At 48.5% G+C, this 18,665-nt stretch overlaps 3 protein-coding genes across 3 annotated transcripts; 1 reads left to right on the top strand and 2 right to left on the bottom strand.

Annotated features, from left to right (window-relative positions):
- Positions 1-180: 180 nt before the first annotated feature.
- Positions 181-8,165, bottom strand: M431DRAFT_546993 (hypothetical protein; the record flags this gene model as incomplete). The annotated part of the gene is made up of 11 exons (XM_024921239.1): positions 181-335; positions 398-545; positions 672-1,871; positions 1,974-3,002; positions 3,183-3,335; positions 3,384-5,389; positions 5,552-5,752; positions 5,814-6,903; positions 6,971-7,602; positions 7,658-7,799; positions 7,947-8,165. The coding sequence occupies 11 exons, from the start codon at positions 8,163-8,165 to the stop codon at positions 181-183; spliced, it is 6,975 nt and encodes a 2,324-aa protein (XP_024768017.1).
- A 1,560-nt stretch (positions 8,166-9,725) lies between these two features.
- On the bottom strand, positions 9,726-11,325 carry M431DRAFT_513745 (hypothetical protein). Its single transcript, XM_024920089.1, has one exon. It carries the CDS (start codon positions 11,086-11,088, stop codon positions 10,099-10,101), a length of 990 nt encoding a protein of 329 aa, XP_024768016.1. The 5' UTR covers positions 11,089-11,325; the 3' UTR covers positions 9,726-10,098.
- A 3,484-nt stretch (positions 11,326-14,809) lies between these two features.
- On the top strand, positions 14,810-18,477 carry M431DRAFT_546984 (hypothetical protein; the record flags this gene model as incomplete). The annotated part of the gene is made up of 3 exons (XM_024921238.1): positions 14,810-17,315; positions 17,385-18,367; positions 18,408-18,477. Exons 1-3 carry the CDS (start codon positions 14,901-14,903, stop codon positions 18,475-18,477), a joined length of 3,468 nt encoding a protein of 1,155 aa, XP_024768015.1. The 5' UTR covers positions 14,810-14,900.
- Between the last annotated feature and the right edge of the window lie 188 nt (positions 18,478-18,665).

Below are 18,665 nucleotides of genomic sequence, written 5' to 3'. Positions count from 1 at the left end.
TCGTTTGGAAGGTGGAATCCCAATCGACACCACTTTGATACACTTTATGTACTCTCGGGGAGAAGTAATCAGGTCTCGTCATCTTGAGTCAGTTGCGAAGGGCAATATGAGAATTCTTATAAAATGAACAAAATTAAGCTAAAACAAATTATACAATCATATTTTATCCCCAGCCTCACTTCATTTAGCTACCAAATTGCTATATGAAGAGTTCTTCAAAATACTCAGCGCCAAACGCGAGATGGGCATTGGGCTGAGAATCTCGAATATGGACAAGCGGCTATCAAACTCCTTCAAGAACCAATTCCGCACCTCAGTAGCCTTAAGAGAATCAACTGTAAAATACAAATTAGTACATTTCATTGGCAACAGGGGCAATGGAACAATCTTCACTTACTTCCGTACGCTGTCACTGATTTATCCACGTCAATGTTGGATGCATCAGACGACATAGCCGCAGCAACATGGACACGCAATGCATCCTCGATAATTAATCTTGCTTCTTCGGTTGTTTTAGCACTCTTGATGGCTTTTTCGTAGTTTACCTTTTGTTGTTTTTCGCCCGCAGTATCGCCTTGTAGCTGTCGATCAAGTCGATGGACAAATTTCAGGTCAGTAGACCAGCTGCTGCCTCCGTTGTCGTCAAGTTGGATAGAGCCCGAGATACCCACTACCACTTGGCTGGGTATTTGCAAACCATTCAAGCCGATGCCGCGGATAGCAAGCTGCAATGCAGCCTTAACTTCCTTCTTGCCAACCAGAACTGATGCAAGATGCGGAAACTTCTTGACGAAGTCATCCACTGAACCGATGTTGCCCGTATCCATGTTGACAAGACCAAGATTCAGACTGGTGGCAGGGAAACCTCGATGGCGTCTGTGAACCGCTAGTGCATCTTCAAACGTATTGCCGGCACTATAGTTAGCCTGGGCGCTGTTGCCGATAATTCCAGAAATAGATGAAAGCAAAATGAAGAAGTCGAGATCCTTATGGCAGCCTAAAGCATGGTGCAAGTTCCAGGAACCCTGGACTTTCGGTGCTGTGGCTGTATTCCATTGCTCGCTTGTCATAGACTCGAATGGAGAATCAGCCAGCACCATGGCAGCTTGTATGATACCGCGAATGCGCCAATTCTCCTTTTTGGCTTGACTTGCCACGCACTCTACATCAGAAGCCGAGATAATGTCACAGCGTATCACATCACACCGACAACCCTGCTGGGAAAGACGATGGATCGCGGAGAGGGCTGAGTCATTTGGTTTCCCAGATCGTGATAGAAGAAGTATGTGGCGGGCCCCTTGTTCGCATAGCCAGTCTGCCATCTCAAGACCCAATGCACCCATGCCACCAGAAATGATGTATGTGCCACTGGGATCCAGCCTACTCTGCTGCAGAGTAGGGAGTCCAGATACAAGCATTGGAACGAATGATTGAGGCCCCAGTGAGAAGATCATGGGTCGGTGATCCTGTGCTTGATCTAAAAGTTGGCCAATCTCTGATATGGGCTTCTGGCTGGAGGGCGGTAGCGGCGGGAGAGTCAAAGTCTTGCTAGAGAATAATCCGAATACGGCGCGCATGGAAATCCGCATATTGGATGTATCCATATCTGCAGTATCGAGACGCTCCAGCGTAACATCGAAACGAGGCGTAGCTGCTCTCAGGTTGTTCTCACGGTTAGTTGAAGGGTTGACTGCCACGAAGCGGCCACCTGGCCCGAGACTAGCCATCAGATGCTGTACAGTTGCCGGATTCTGAAGCGACGACAATACAAGGTGTATACCCGAAGCACCAGTTTTGTTTCGCATCATCCTGCTGAATGAACGGGTCATCTGATGCAGGATGGTACAACCTGCAAGCTCGTCCTCGTCGACCTTTTCACCTTCGGGTACTACGATAAACACATTTAGGCCAAGCCAATGTGCGGTTTGTCCCAGAGCAGCTCTCAAAGCCGAATCTTCCACATCAATCAGGACACCCCCGGTATCGGCATGTTGTCGCTCTGGGAGTTCTGGTGTTGAACTCCGGAGAGGCGAGTGGCCTGCACTGTCTGGAGGTGTAAGATTTGGCTGTAGTTTCTTGCCCAGATCAGATGTAAATTGGCTCATCATCTTAGCATTAGACAGCAATCCGTAAGAAGCTGATGAAGTTGTTTGCTGTTGGTTAATAAGAACTTGGTGCGCCACAATGAACGGCGTTATCCAGTATGCTAATTGCGTAGCCGAGATATTTTCGGGTACTTTAAGAAGATCAGAAGTGCTGGCAATAAAGCTAGTTTTCACATCAAGGTCCATGGAGACGTCGAGGGGTATAACGAAGTCGCCCGCGTGATAATCGGACACGCAGGCTCCTACCTTGCGGACGATGCCGACAACGGCCCACGGCATAGGAGCCGTTTCCAAAGTCGAGCCAGCGACGTATCTGGTCTCTACCATAACTTTGCCAGGGCCTACGGAGCTATGAGGCTCGCATGGCGTCCATTGTACAGACCCTTCCGCCGTGGATAATCTCAAGGGCTGGCAACACTCATTCAACCCGATGTCAATCGATGTGGTGTTGGAGGCCAGCAATTCAATCTCAGCATCCATAGCCGCATTACGAACGAGACGGGGAATGAAGATTTTGTTGTCCAGCTCAGCATACTCAGTCTCGACAAGGACCTCAGAGTCAATGCCAGGCAGAGTCATACTCAGAATCTTGGTCACAATGGACGCCATGTCTTCGCAAAGGCTTGAGCTGTTTGGTGAAATATCCAGATGCGGCAGCACCAGCTGGGGGTACTCTGCTCGAACCGTACGCAACAACCCTTGAGTAAGGCTGTACCTCAGGCCGTCTTCATCAGGAGCCATTAAGCCGCCTGTAGTCAACCAAAGCACATAGCGTGCGCTGGCCACCATACTTTGGAACTGGATCAAATCCTCTTTGCCCCAATCGTAGACAAGGCTTTGGCCATATTCTGCCAGCGAGATGATGTACGAATTGGTGGTTTCAATAGGAGTTTGACCCTAAGAATCGAATATCACTATTAGTGAATATCCAAATCACACATTTCTTGAGAATAAGAAGAAAAGAATCAGGGGATTGGGTTGATCGACGATAATATTCATGTCACAAAACAAGGCAGCAATAGGGAAAAGCTTAGCTCGACAAACTGCTATCGGCCATAGAGAACAGAAGCCACTTACCATGCCCTGAATAGTCACTGGGACTCCATATTGGCCTAGAATGTCAGTCAAAGCATCGCGTAGCCGCAGGGCTTCCGGATTCTGGTCGTTGACACCGCGCTCGAGTATGATCACACCCTCTGGCATTAACGTACTCAACAACATTGACGATGACTGTTTCGAGTTGGCCATGCCAGAGTGGCTAGTTTCGCTGCCATCTACAGTAATACTCACCTCATCCCCCTTCTGCATATATATGCGGCCGTTGTCATCGAGCCTCGCTATTTGGCCACCGGGGTTAAGAAGGCGTGGAATGGAATGCAAAAAGAGACTGTTTCCTCGGCCTCCGTGAGCAACCAGTATGATTGCATCATAAGGGCCATTTGCAAGAGACTTCTGCATATATGCTGGGAGTGTAGTGTGGTCCTCACTTGTGTCCGCCTGCGGAATTGGGCAGGAAAACATCTTACCCCGGCCACCAGCCCTCTGATGTGATGCAACTGTGGACCGGAGAGTTTCTAGAAGATCCATGTCCTTTTCAGCTCCGGCAAATAAGACATTCGCGTTGGCATATTTGTGTAAGTAGCATTCGAGCCATGAGGTAAGCAGCAATGGGCTATCCTGGATATTAGTATGGGAAGGCAGTTTCATCATGGCAATGTCCTCTTTCCATACGATGTCAGCTGTCCGCAGATTGCTGGCGACTGAATTTGTGGCATATCCAGCGTCTTGAGATGCCTCTCCCACGTCGCTCAATCCCATCGATTCAATGACAATCTGCGGGCCACGAACCTCCGTATCAGCAAAGAGGATATCGGCGACGAGTGACGCTTTTCCGGTGCGTTTGGTTGAGGCCATGCCGAGAAATTTGGAACCAGGACTGGAAGGCAAATCAGCTGAGATGAAAACACGCTCAATGGAAACTGGTACTGCTGGGCGCAGCATTTCCTCCTGGGTCTCGAGTGCAGCGAAGGCCAGATGGAACGCAGAATCCAGCGTCGCAGGATGCAAGAGATGCGGAAACTCATATTCCATGGGCATAATTGCCTTGGTGTCAGGCACCTTGAGAGTACCGCAGGCAGCACCATCAGACAAGGCTCCATTCTCTGAGGAAACAGTATCAATGGTTTCTAGAGCCTGGAAGGTCGGGCCATATTCCAGCCCAATGGATGCAAGTTTCGCATAGAACTCTTTGACATCGACAGGCTGGACGGCCAGTCTTTGTGTCTTCAGTAACTTGACTCTAGTCGCCTCCCACTCCTGTTTTTGTACTTCCAGTTCAAACCCGTGGTCTTCTTGTTGATGTTGGCCCTCATAAGTAGCAGCAACAGAGCCAACCACAAGGCGGCGTACAGGCTGGTCAAAAGAGTCAGAGTAAATGCTGAAACTATACACTGCGTCCATAGCCGCATACGGTTTGAGAGTTATAGAAATATCGGTGGCCGACCCATCGTCTTGAAGAGCAAGTCCCGTCTCAAATGTCACGTCTGTAAGTTCAATACCTTTGAGTACTCGACCTTTCTGTACATCCTTTGCTGCCAACTTCAACACGGCTTCAATAGCCATGACAAGATATCCAGCAGCAGGAAACAAACAAGCCGAGGCCACACGATGATGCGCTAGCCATGGATTCTCAGCCACGCTGAGAATGTTGCGCCATCTAGGCTCGAAAGGATTCTGACCATCAACCGGCATTCCTAAGAGATCCGTTCTGGGCTCTTTTCGGACACGGACAGCGTGGCTAGCTAGGTGCTCGTGCCAAAAGCTATTCTCATGATTCCAAGGGTAACTCGGGAGGCGGGGGAGCATGCACAGGTCCAACTCGGATGCTGCTGAGATTCCGTTGACTTTTCCCAGGTCAATTGAATGTCCCGTCGACCAAAGGAATCCCGCAGCCTCGAGTGATGTCTTGCGTGCGTGGCTCCCAGCCACCAGCATGGAGCGATATGGCAGCTTCTTTGCTAGACGAGGGCTGATAGCAGTTAAAATTTGCTTAATCGGACCCTGCAGCGTTTTGGAGGGTCCTATCTCGATAATCGCGCTGTATTCAGTGTCTAGCAGTTCGTCGCCATGGATATCCGCACCAGTTACAAGATTGCGCAGTGCTCCAGCAAATCGGACGGGGGACAGCATATTCTCCATCCAGTAATTTCCGCCGAGTATGCTGCCCTCAATGCGCTGCTCTGTCACAGAAGAGAACATCGGCACTCGCACTGGTCTCAGCCTATCTTCTAGGCCGGCTAACAAGCGCTTGCTATCCTCAGAAACGACCGCCATGTAATGAGAGTGGTAAGCCACCCCCGTCCGCAGCTGGCGAGAGAACTTGCCGTCCTTTACCAAAGCATCGTGTACTTCTGCAACTGCGCTGCTCTCACCAGAGAGTGTTACACTAGATGGGCTATTGATGCAGGCTATTGAGACCGAATCCTTGCCATCGATGTATTTGGCGGCCTCAGATTCGGAAATTCCTGCGGCCAGCATGCTGCCCTGAATTCCGGCTCGTGACGAGACGACGCTGGAAAGTGTGCCACGGTAGTAGGCCACGTACATAGCATCTTCATGAGATAAAACACCTGAGGAATAGGCGGCAGCTGGTTGAGTGTGAAGGCGTTAGCCATATTAGCAACTTTTAGGGAGGAGGGAGATGCATACCTATTTCGCCGGATGAATGACCAATAACAGCAGCTGGCTGTACATTCCAAGTAGATAGCATATCCACCAAACCAATCTGGATAGCCGTACAAAGAGGCTGCGAGTACAGCGGGTTTCCTAGCTCTTGTGCCGACCCCGTCATGAGCATATGTTCAATATCCCAATCACCACCGCAGGCTGTCACTACCTTCTGACTGCGCCGAATGCTCTCGCTAAACACTGGGTCAGAGAATAACTCACGAGCCATACCGGCTCTCTGAGCACCTTGGCCAGTAAAAACGAATATGGCTTTGTCCTTGGGAGACGAGCGCTCGCGGGGAAGTTGGTTTGCCTCAAGAGACGCACTTAGATCGGCCAAGCTATGTGCCACAACAAAACTTCGGAAATCCAGTCTGGTCCGCTTTTCTGAAAGAATGTGACTCAATGACTGCATGGTAGCAATGTTGTCTTTCTGGGGCTCATCTTTGAGAAACTCTGCGTAGCCTGAAGCAACTTTGTCCAAGCTACCTTGGTCTTGGGCGGAGAAAACAAATAGATGATCTTGCTGCTCTACGTCTGGGGTATCCTCGCTGGCGGTGTCATCTCCAATGCTAGTAGAATTATCCTCGCTATCAGAACAAGAAGAATCTGAGGAAGACGTTGCGGATGATGAGGATGATCCATGCTCCAGGTTAATGGACAAGTGGCCCAGGAGAGGGGTTGGATGTGTGATATGGCGTCCATGAATCCCACGTGAGGAGAGATAATGCAATGCATCATCAAGAATCGCATGAGCATTTGCGCCACCAAAGCCGAATGAATTCACGCTGGCTCGTCGAACACCTGCCTGGGGCCACGATACGTTTTCCATCGGCGCAATCAGATTCCAGTCGTCCATGTGTAGCTTGGGATTCAGCTTTTTCAAGCGAGTCACGGCAGGTATCATGCCAGCTTCGAGACACAGTACTGCTTTGATGAGGCCGGCCAGACCAGCTGCACCCTCTGTATGGCCGACATTGGGCTTGACACTACCGACATAGAGAGGACCATTATTCGAGGCTTTTCGCTCGGCACCAATGGTTTGGGCGATAGCCTGCATCTCAATTGGATCCTACACGCGGATGAACGGGGTTAGTTATTTATAAGTAAGAGATGAAAATGCCAGTGCGTTCACGTACCCCTAGTGGTGTTCCGGTGCCGTGTGCCTCGAAATAACAAGTGTCATTCATGGAAATGCCAGCTTTCTTGTACGTCTCACGAATCAATTCAGCTTGGGCATCTCCGCTTGGAACGGTCATGCCGGTAGTCTTGCCGTCGAAATTTGCGCCCGTAGCACGAATAACAGCCCGAACCACATCTCCATCTCTAATGGCATCCTTGAGAGGCTTAACCATCACGGCAGCCACTCCTTCACCCCTACCGTATCCATTAGCCGACTCATCAAATGTGTGGCTAATTCCGTCAGGTGTGATCATGTGCATCGCAGTAAACTGAGCCATGAGATTAGGATGCAAGATGAGATTCGTGCCAGTTACTAGTGCCTGGTCACATTCTCCAGCTTGCACAGCCTGGCAAGCAAGATGAAGACTGTAGAGAGCAGAAGAGCAAGCCGTGTCCAGTGAGAGGCTAGGGCCGCGAAGATCAAAGAACCATGATATACGGTTGGCCAAGATCGACTTTGCAGTTCCAGACCCGGGATGATCTCCTAGAGAAAATAAATCCCCTTCGGCGATTTCCTGATAGTCAGCAGTCATGACACCGCTATAAACCGCAGTCCTGCTCCCTGAAAGCTTTTGCATTGTAATACCCGCTATGTTGAGTTCAGTCAGTGATCTAAAGGCATCCCCTGAGTGAATGAAACACACCGTTTTCAAACGTCTCGTATGCTACTTCAAGCCCCAACCTTTGCATTGGATCCATAGCGGCCGCTTCACTTGCCGTAATGGAAAAGAAGGGGGCATCAAAATGTGAGACATCGTCAAGAAAGAATCCAGATTTGGTGATGACCTGGTGAGGATGAAAATGTTAATTACTGCAACATCATTGATATAGTCTCTAAAGAAGAAAAGGAACTCGCAATAATTGATCAATGTAACATCTAAAGGGCAACTGTTTTCTTTCTTTTTTTTTTTTTTACATGTAAAAGACACTTACCGCTCCACGTCGACCTCTCGAAGGGTGATACCAGGCGTCAGCATCAAAACACCGCTCAGGTATTCTGCCATGACCGCTCCGACCCTTCTCGATCATATCCCAAAACTGGGTTGGAGATGCTACGTTGGCAAAGCGGCATGCCATGCCCACGATCGCAATGGATCCATCGTCCATGTTTGTAAGAGTGTCTGGCTGTGAGTTGGCCTTATTTTGTTCCATCTTGAATAATAGATAAGCAGATGATTATGTAACTTGGGACGTTTTTATCGAGGATTGAAGTTGCTGCGAATCGCTTCCGGCTCCGTAATTGTTGTCTAATGTCGTGAAATTTGCCATGGTCGTGTGAGAGCTGCTCTGCATCTTATATACTGATTCTCTGATCACCATAGACGCTCCGTGAACCTCACGAGGAAAGTCCAGTAGCCACTTAGGGGGTAAACCCTTGATGCTCAAGGCGTTAACGCAATTCCGAACATTATTGTATCGTTACTCCTTACTACATTTGCTGTACAATGAAATTGTTAGTACCAATATGCTGAAACCAAGCCGTAGGTACATGCCTTTGTCGTTATTTTCGCTGAAAAACTTGGTATCGTCGACGCTACTCCACTCAATCTCGGTACATCACTCCAACACCTCAGTGCTAACATTATGATAACATCAGCATGGTAACCAGAAAGTCTCGTCGTACACAATGATACACCTCTCTCCTTCTCCTGCCAAGAGATGGTCATCAGAAACCTGGCAAGCAGAAGACAGTGGAGTAGCCGTAGAACCCGTTTGCTGTTTCTCTTCAGTAATTCGGATACCGAAGCCGGAGAAGTTTACTGACATTGTTGTGATGATTGATAATCCTTCCCGGAGCAAAATGACCCCATTCATAGAATGACCTCTGAATCGTGTTACTCTATGGCAAGGATGTACGTTGCTGTATCACAGAAAGACGCGTCTGAGACCCAGTCCAGGACAGGCTTCAGACGAGAAACATTCTAGGACCCTTTGTTCTCTCCGGCGTTGAATAGGTGCTAAAGAAATCAGCTCCGTACTCCGTGCAAAGCCTTCAAATCGGTCACCGAATAATACTATAGTCAGTTTAGAGCGACGATTCAAAGGCGGCAAAGGGCTTGTACCTACTCAAATTACCATAAGCTGTCCAGATGGGTAATCAAGCGCTCCTTTGAGAGACATGTTTCGCAATAATGGATTCTCTATAGAACCCTCTCTGACAAATGGGTTGCAAATAAAAGACAAGTAGCAGGACCATAGTCACTCACCCACAGGAAACACAGCTAACCGTTTGATTGATTTTTTCATATGGATGTCGATCACGCAAAGGGCTCCCCTGAGATCTACCGACCAATAGGTACCTACATACTCTCCCAGAGAGGTTAACGGACTCTGCTCAATCCAGATATCAAGACTAGCCGGCTAGGCTGCTTCCTTCGGAGTCCAAATTCTTTAACCGCACCCCAGGCGTCGGCACCGGAAGTTGCCTGACGCACGTCAGATCCACATCGGAGAGCGAAATCACAGCTAAGACCACTCCCTTGACAGAGCTTGACAGGGGTCCATCCGTGGCCGGTTTCCTAATAGTTTGCGATTCCCACTCCAAAATCCCCAGATCGACCCTCAAAATCTCCATTTTTCGCTAGCGATTTCCTCGCGGATCTCAACTGTGGATATCCAAAGAGGGTCGGATCACCACGACGACGATTACGTCATGGAGTTTTGCGTCGAATTGATTCAACTTCAGTCGTATTATAACATAAATGTGATTCTCTTGGTTGCTACAGCGTAGTTCTTGCCATGATCAACTTGTATTGTGATCCGGTGTGATATATTAGAGTAATACAGCCTATCCTTACTTGGATGCTACGCCCTTAAGAACCACATATACTGTCAATATCCTAACCCATCGGTTTAGATGGCATCTAAAATGTGTGTACTCCATAAAACCTAATTCCAATTCATTATAAACAGTCATTCAAAAATCGCCAAGCTATCGTTGAGCTAAATATATGTCCGCCTAGTCCTGCAAACAGCCATGGTTCCGCTTTAATATGAAGTCCGTAGACCACCAACACCACCCTCTTATATTGACTCCCATACTCCGGACCAATCCACGCTCTCCGAAGATCCGTTATTGGTTAGATCATTCTGATGCTTGATGCAAGAAACTCTCCGCGTCTCCCAATACGGCGAACAAGTGGTGCTCCAGATCTCTCTGGAGCTGGTCAAAACCGGACACCGGAATCCCCATGGCCCCTGCTGATCCGGGAGGCTCCCCAATCCGCATCGTTGATTTTCCAATCAAGGGTGTTATCCGGCGTAGCTCGTCGAGAAGAATCTGGACAGAGCCAATGACATGATTCTTTCCCAGCATACTCCCCCCCAACGTCGCCCTTGCGGCAGCCACTGCCTTGCCGTACCTGTCAATCATGTGGAAGCAGATCAATGACACCACAACGGAGATTTGATAATCTGCAGCCAGGCATGCACACTCCATGATTCTCGACACCTGGCCCGTAGCCCTTCGGTTTGCGAAGATAACATCGCCCACGATGGTCTTCACGTCGACGTTGGCCGCGGCCCAAGTCAAGTCGGTTGAGGTGCTGTCATTTCGGATATCGACGAGGATGGCAGCCGCCTGGGCCAGGCAGCTGTGGACGGACTCTGACGCGTCGGAGGCGCCGCTAGAGCTGTTTTTCGGGCTGTTGGTGTTCATGGAGCTGCCGCCGTGGCTGCTCGCGGCCACGAGCTGTGGTATGTCCTCCAGGTTCCACTCCTCATAGTATGCTGCCGCCGAGAACGCATCGATCTCGCAGTGTACGTCCCGCGTGGTTAGGTTGCACGCTGACGCGGGCACCCAGGAATTGAAGTCCCACGTCGCACTGTCGGATGCATAATCGTTCATGGTCAAGTCGCATCCATCTACTTGCGGACTCCGTAATGATGTTGCTTTCTGATTGCACGCTGAAGCTGGGGGTCGCCCATAGCGGTTTGATGGAGCATATAAACACTCGAGTCCTCGCTCCACACATCTGGCACATTCAGGCCGTGTTGTGCTGCAGCGGACTTTGGCCGTGGCACAGTTGGTGCAACTGCTGCGAAACTTTTGGCGGGTTTTCGGTTGTTCAGACATTGTCAACAACAGTCTTGTGCAATTGGGTTCGAATACCGAGACTCAACAAGGCCGAATGTGAGGGCGAAAGGTAGAAAGGAACGTCGGGTAGCTATTTAATAAGCAGTTGTCGGCTTGCATGCGCGCTGGCTGTTGGATGCGCTACCCAAATCCTACGGCATGCAGAGTCCTTGTCGGGCCAGCAGCGCACACAGCCTGAAGGAGAAAAAGGACCCTTGAATTTTTGGAGATACGGCTCCAGGGCTACCTGTGCACTAATTCAGCATATGCACGGAGTACGATTCCAATTTCTCCAGTCCAATGAAGGGATCTCATCCATTGCTCCGAGGTATGGGGGTACCTCCCTCACTAAATTGCAAAGGGCAGCTAAGTACCTGACAAAACACCCCTAGCAGCAATCATTTTAGTTATTCCCGTGCGGCGCCTAAGGGTAGTTAAGATGCCTAGGGTAATAATACAGGTCGTGGCAGCGGCCAATGGCTTGAGACAGGTACCAATTAGTTCTCTTTTACTTCTAGTTGTTTATTTAATAGATTCCTAATTAATTACGGAATAAACGCCATGTAATCTTGTTAACTATTTGGGAAGTTACTCGCCCAAAATGCGGTAAAGTAATCGAGGCACAGAGTTGAAGCCGTGTGGGGCTTTGGTGATCCCACCACGTACCGAAGGAACTCCGTTACAAGTACTCGTTACATGTGGTGTGTTATCATCTCGGTGGGAAAATAGTTCCATGTCTGTTTAATTTTCCATTGTCGCCACACGTATTATTGTCAGTATCACTTGCTGCGTGGCATGTCCCGTCCATGGCCTGCTAGTACTCTACTAGCATAGCGTAGCTCACAAGATCCGAAATACCCCTCATTTAGCTCTACGAGGAATTGCATCCTTCATCAACCCAGGGCGCTTGTGAGACAAAATAAGCAACCGTGTCTGTAGCGTTAATCACGGGCTCGCCAACCGGCAACTGATGCGCAGCTAGCAAGCACATCTGGCAACGAGAAGCGGACTTAGTTGGTTGAGATGATGCCATCAGATTGAAGCTAAACATTAGTACGGCATGTGAATTCAACTGCACAAGCTCAATTGAGCTTTCAGTTGTGTATGTACATCGCGATCCAAAGTTGTGCAATGAACCCGGAGGGACTCTTGTTCAGTAATCGCCACCGTCAAATTACAACACATTCGAACGTATACACAACAGATACTAAAGTACCACGGATCCTAAGCACCCCCAGCACCCTCGGTTGATTAGCAAACGCACTCCGACTGGAGAAGCACCGAGTTAGGTTACTTTGAAGGCTGTTGACCACCCATAATAGAACTTTTACGCCCAAGTGTCTGTAGGGGATTCCTATGGCAACGATGCCTCTGGATTATTTCAGAGTATCACAATTCAGGATTTCCTTCGGGATTGAGCTTTCAGTTGTGTATGTACATCGCGATCCAAAGTTGTGCAATAAACCCGGAGGGACTCTTGTTTAGTAATCGCTACCGTTAAATTATAATACATTCGAACGTGTATACGACAGATACTAAAGTACCACGGATCCTAAGTACCCCCAGCACCCTCGGTTGATTAGCAAATGCACTCCGACTGGAGAAGCACCGAGTTAGGTTACTTTGAAGGCTATTGACCACCTACAACAGAACTTTTATGCCTAAGTGTCTGTAGGGGATTCCTATGGCAACGATGCCTCTGGATTATTTCAGAGTATTACAATTCAGGATTTCCTTCGGGACGTAGATGTTGGGAATTTTATTTTATCTTAGTTTTTTCTCGCTTGCTGATAATATAGAAATGCACAGAATCTCGTGATGTGCGAGCAGTTGGTGTTGTAGTGGTGGTGGGTGGTGCTCCTGCAGGCTACCCTACATACGCTAGCAAGATTGCGGCGATATTCGCATCCCCCATACCGTCGTATATACTTCATACCCATACGACACCTCAAACGCGCAAACTGTGGGACAATCTCAAGTACGCTCATCGATATAATTCATTTGAAGTTTTCTTACTATCGTGGCTATCATAGTAAATGTCTTTTTATGGCTGTACGCGTGAAATTCGCCGAGTTCGAGCAATCACCATCATAACGTCTTGACTTTTTTGAGTAATTCGTCTATGGTTTACGGATAGTCTTTGACTTGCAGACTGCTTACTCGAATATTTTGGCCTTGGATTAAGTACCTAATACTTCGTAGATGTTGTCTGCGAAGCTAGCCAATCTATCAAATCAGATCCGCGTAGGTTATTCGTCTCGTATTGGGCTCCACTAACTACAACACCATGTCTCACATACAATTGCTGAAAAAATTGCGAATATGCAGCAAGTTCTCCCCGAGAGAGTTACTAGAAGAGTGACTGCAGGGTAAAGCACATCACGAAAAGCCGCGCACCGACTTGATGAAAGTATAGCAATACCCATATACTATGTGGAATCATGACGATACGATGCAGCTAAAATTACCCAATATTGGAAGAGTCCGAGATAAGAAATAATAATATTATAGTATGCAGAATAAGGTCGACAAGATCGAACGGGCTCACATGACAGCCTAAGTCGCCAAAGTCGGTAATTCGGAATAATACCGATATTCACAAGTTCAGAGACATAATTCACAATCAGTAACGTGGAGTTTTCGGAATAGGGGAGACATCGCTAAAAAACAACTTAAAAAAGCCAGCCTTGCTGAATATGGCAGGTGACTTGCCGTGTGTGCCAGGTGGAGAGGTAGCACGAGGTGTTTACCAGGGAATCAGCCTCGGCCGCAACCCAAACCATCAACACTTTGGACCCTGCATTGTTTGAAAGGAGGACAAAACAACCAAACAGCCGATTCGTAAGCTCTTGAATGTTTGAGCTCTCGTCAGCACGCCAGCATTTGTAGAGGCCAGGAGCACATATTTCCCGTTGGATTCGGTGTCCGACGATAGCAGTGGGGGTTACTAGGCGACCGGCTCAATTAAGCTGTCACCCGGTCTGGTGGCTTGGGTAGCTTCTGACTTGGTTGGCCAACGACTGTGGTCTTTTGTTCGGAGGATTGGCGATTCTCCACCAATGCCGCAAGCCAACATCTCACATGGTCTAGCTCTTATCCTAGCCATCACGCCACTCAGCCTATCACTAACGTTTTAACTCGCGGGAACCTTGAAAATCCCATTGAAATGCCCGGAACCAATGTCGATGCTGAGCAAGGGACACTTGATGTCTTAGTCGTTACTCGTACTTATTCCGCCTCGGCTGAGTTAGAGCCGTTCATGGGCTGAAACATGGTGCTTTCAGGCCCACACTTTCGGACTCCAGTGCCTGCTTGATCTCTCCAGATCTCGGTCGTGGCTTTCGCTCACGCTAACCACTATTGAGGATGCCAGATCCGGATTCCGGTTAATCAACCCCAGCTTGCCGTATCTTCCTAGCGATTGCAGTGGATACAGAATCCTATTTCCTAATCTCTGGTAAGGGTATGCGTACTCGTACGGAGTACGGCCTGGTTAGACTAGTGAGCGTCAGGAATCTGAGAATTAACTCTCCAGTCTCATTAAACTGCTTAGCCACCAGATATCCCCCGAAAGCTGGATGTAATGGGCAGTAAATATATATCCAGATATTGATCACACATACTGCAACTCTAGCAGTTGGGTATTTGTTATTTGAAATTAGTGTAGCTTGCTACTTCTTAGTCAAATTACGATATTTTTTTTATCGTTGGCAGTGTTTAATCACGCTCAACCCCGATATACACCAACGTTTGCTTAGCACAGACAACGTTGTACCCAAATTCATCAACCATCTCTTAACACTTCATCCACCATGAGTGAAAACTTTGACACTGTGGTCATTGGACGAATCGAAGTGGAAAGGTCTATGATCTCCGGTAGCCCTCAAGGAATGGAGGCAAAGGGCGGCCCAATCTCTGTTGCGTCTCACGAGACCACAGAGACAGATACCATGTCAGAAGGCATCACATCAGCAGACTCAACTTCCGAAGACCTTGAATTTGGAAGCACTGATGTCAAAAACGCATTTCTCGTCAAGTTCCCTCAATACTGCCTCGGCGATATTGAGGATGTCTATCCTTGCACACCTCTTCAAGAGGGCATTTTAACGAGTCAGACGCAAGGCACTGAGGATTACATTATTCGTGCCACTATGGAATTGCATTCAGTAAATGGCGCCACTTTTGATCTGGAGCGCCTTCAAAAATCTTGGGACAGCATCGTCCGACAGTCTGCTGCTCTACGAACAGTCTTTGTTCAATCAACATCTGGAGATGGGTTATTCCATCAGATTGTTTTGAGAAATGTACCTACAGGAATTCAGCAAATCCAAGCCGAGACTCTCAACGATATAGCAACGAGGGAACCATCATGGGAAGATGGTCGTGTTGCCCCTCACTGCTTAACATTCTGCAAGCCATTAAATGGGCCCGAGGGTCTCAGGATCGAACTACACCATGGCGTCTCTGACGCGATTTCCAGCATGAAAATCCTTCACGAGCTCATGCGTCTCTACGATGACCCAACTCGCCAACTTATGGGGGTTCCTTTCCGTAGCTTTGTGCAACACCTCCAGAGCAACTCTGAGGAAGAAAAACTGAAATACTGGCAAACGTTTCTGGAGGGCTCCCAGCCATCCATGTTTCCCAGACTTCGCGTCAACAGGACGAATGAAGAACTACCACAGAGATGTCGTCGACAAGTCAACCTTGACCGGGATGGTATTTTGGATATGGTGAAAAGCTCAAAAGTTAGCTTTTCTATGCTTTTCCATGCTGCTTGGTCAGTACTTCTACGGGCCTATCTGGGGAGAGACGACGTAGCTTTTGGCTATATCTCCTCAGGCCGTCATAATGTGCCGTTACCAGAAGTCCAGGAGGCACTTGGCACTTATATCAGCATGATGGTAGCCCGAGCTCGAATGGACGAAACTACAACTCTGGTCGACCTTGCAAGCCAGCTCCGAAAGAACATTGCCAATTCTTTGCCTCACGAGCAATGCTCGCTGGCATCAATTCAGCGCAGAATGCAAATCAACGGCGGATTCTTCAACACGTTGGTTGACGTCCAAAGGCGACCAAAACTTCGGCGCACATCCGATGAGATCAGCCTAAACCTCACCCATGTGCACACGGTTGCTGAATATGACATTGTTGTCAATATCGAGGATACTGGCGACGAATTGCTTTTCGTGCTTGACTACAAGTCTAATCTTCTTGGAGAAGCCGATGCCGAAAACCTCATCAGCTGCTTCACATCCATCGTCGGTCAAATTCTGCAGAACCCCCATCGCAGGATAGCGGAATTAGATCTATTCACAAAGGACCACCGTAATCAACTCTTACAGTGGAACCAAGATCAACTTCCAGTGACCGATGCATGCGCTCATGACCTCTTTGAAGCCGAGGCTGCTCGTCACCCCGAAAAAATTGCAGTATGCTCGCTCGACAACAACTTTACCTACGCGCAGTTAAGTATGCTGAGCACACGCTTGGCCGCGCACTTAAGATCTTTAGGCGCAAGCCCAGGTGTTATGATCCCGCTGTGCATGGAAAAGTCGGTTTGGGCAATTGTCTCCATGCTGGGTGTTCTGAAAGCTGGCGCAGCCTTCGTTCCCCTGGATCCTGCTTCACCCACCAGTCGCATTGAAGGCATCCTTGAGGATACAAATGCCAAGATTGTCATAGCCTCCACTTCTACTTCACAAAAAATGAGCCAGATACAGAGAAGCCAACATGTCGTCGTCATCAACGAGGCATTTGTCGCGGCTCTTGAAGAGAACGGAGATGTTGCTAGCACAAGCCTCAGAACTCATCCATCCGCGCAATCTCAAGATACAGCATATGTTCTCTTTACTTCAGGATCTACAGGCAAACCGAAAGGAGTTGTAGTTCCTCACCAGTCTCTCTGTTGCAGTATGTATGCCCACGGACCAGCCACAGGGATCGATCAAAACACCAGAGCGCTTCAATTTGGCGCCTATACGTTTGACTCCATCATTGCCGAAATCTTCACAGTACTTGTGCACGGTGGATGCGTCTGCGTTCCTTCTGATGAAGAGCGTATGAACAACGTGACAAGCTTTATTGAACGCGTTGGTGTCAACTGGGTTATGCTAACGCCGACATTCGTCCGAACACTTGACCCCAATTCAATTCCTGGAGTTCACACTTTGGTGCTCATTGGTGAGGCGGTTGACAAAGACTGCGTGGATACATGGCTTGGAAAAGTCAGACTGTTCAATGGTTACGGACCGACAGAGACGACCGTCATTTGCGTCGCCTGCCAATTCCCTCAGACTTATGAGCCCGACCCAACCGTCATAGGTAAACCAGTTGGATGCAGAGCCTGGGTTGTAGACCCTGTTAACCACGATATTCTCTCACCAATTGGAGCTGTTGGAGAACTTGTTATCGAAGGGCCCAATATTACGAAGGGGTATTTGGGGGATACTGAAAAGACATTAAAGTCCTTCATCTCCCAACCGTCATGGGTGTCCCGCTTTGCAGGGGCTGCACAAGAGACATTTGCATTCTATAAGACGGGCGATCTGGTACGACAACTCAGTGATGGCTCACTCAAGTTCTGCGGTCGTGGAGACAGTCAGGCTAAAGTGAACGGACAAAGACTTGAACTCGGAGAAGTCGAAACTCATCTGCTGAGTGATGATTCCACCATCCACGCGCTCGCCGAAGTACCCAAATCTGGCCCTTTCCAGGGACGTTTGGTAACTGTATTGTCTCTCAACGGCCTCACAGGACCAAAGGAGAATGAAGATGCTGTGGAGTTGCAATTCGTCAACAGAGAGTGCTGGAATGCAGCAGCCGATATGTGCATTCGTCTGATGGACAAGCTGCACTCAGCGTTGCCAGCATACATGGTACCAACTGTTTGGATGCCTGTTCAGAAGCTGCCTCTCCTGCCTTCTGGTAAATTAGACAGGCGGCAGATACGGACTTGGTTGACTACTGTCGATGAAGACGTGCTGAAGGACACAGTCGAGTTTCAGACCAGTGGTATCGAGAGAAATACAGACGATGAGGCGTTCTTTCAGGAAAACGAAACAGGACGGCGACTTCGGAAGATTTGGAGCGAAACCCTCAATATTCCGGAAACTAGTATCGGTGCTTCGAATGCTTTTCTCTCTGTTGGAGGAGACTCTATTTCAGCAATGAAAGTCGTTGCGAAGGCTAGAGCTCAAGACATTTTTGTCACCGTTCAGGAGATTCTCCAGCACCGCACCATCTCCGCTATAATTGATCATCTTCAGACAAAACAGTTGTCTGTTGAATCAACAGCTGCTCAAAAACGAATTGAACAGTCGCATCAAGATATCACTTCTATTTCGGCTTATCAACGACATCATGCCGACTTTGACTACTGGAACATGACTGGTCGACCAAATTTACAGAGTGATTCCCTTTCAACAGCCTTTGAGCTGGATGAGGAGATAACATCAACTCTTCTTGGAACGTCTAACGACGTTCTTCGTACCGAGCCTGCAGAACTTCTGATGGGAATTTTACTGCATGTTTTTAAAGCCACCTTCACGGACCGAGATTTGCCAACTATATTTGCT

Source organism: Trichoderma harzianum, assembly GCF_003025095.1.
Source record: "Trichoderma harzianum CBS 226.95 unplaced genomic scaffold M431scaffold_26, whole genome shotgun sequence".
Taxonomy (NCBI): Eukaryota; Fungi; Ascomycota; class Sordariomycetes; order Hypocreales; family Hypocreaceae; genus Trichoderma; species Trichoderma harzianum.
The sequence above is the reverse complement of the archived record's forward strand: the minus strand, read 5'-3'. Positions and strand labels throughout refer to the sequence as shown.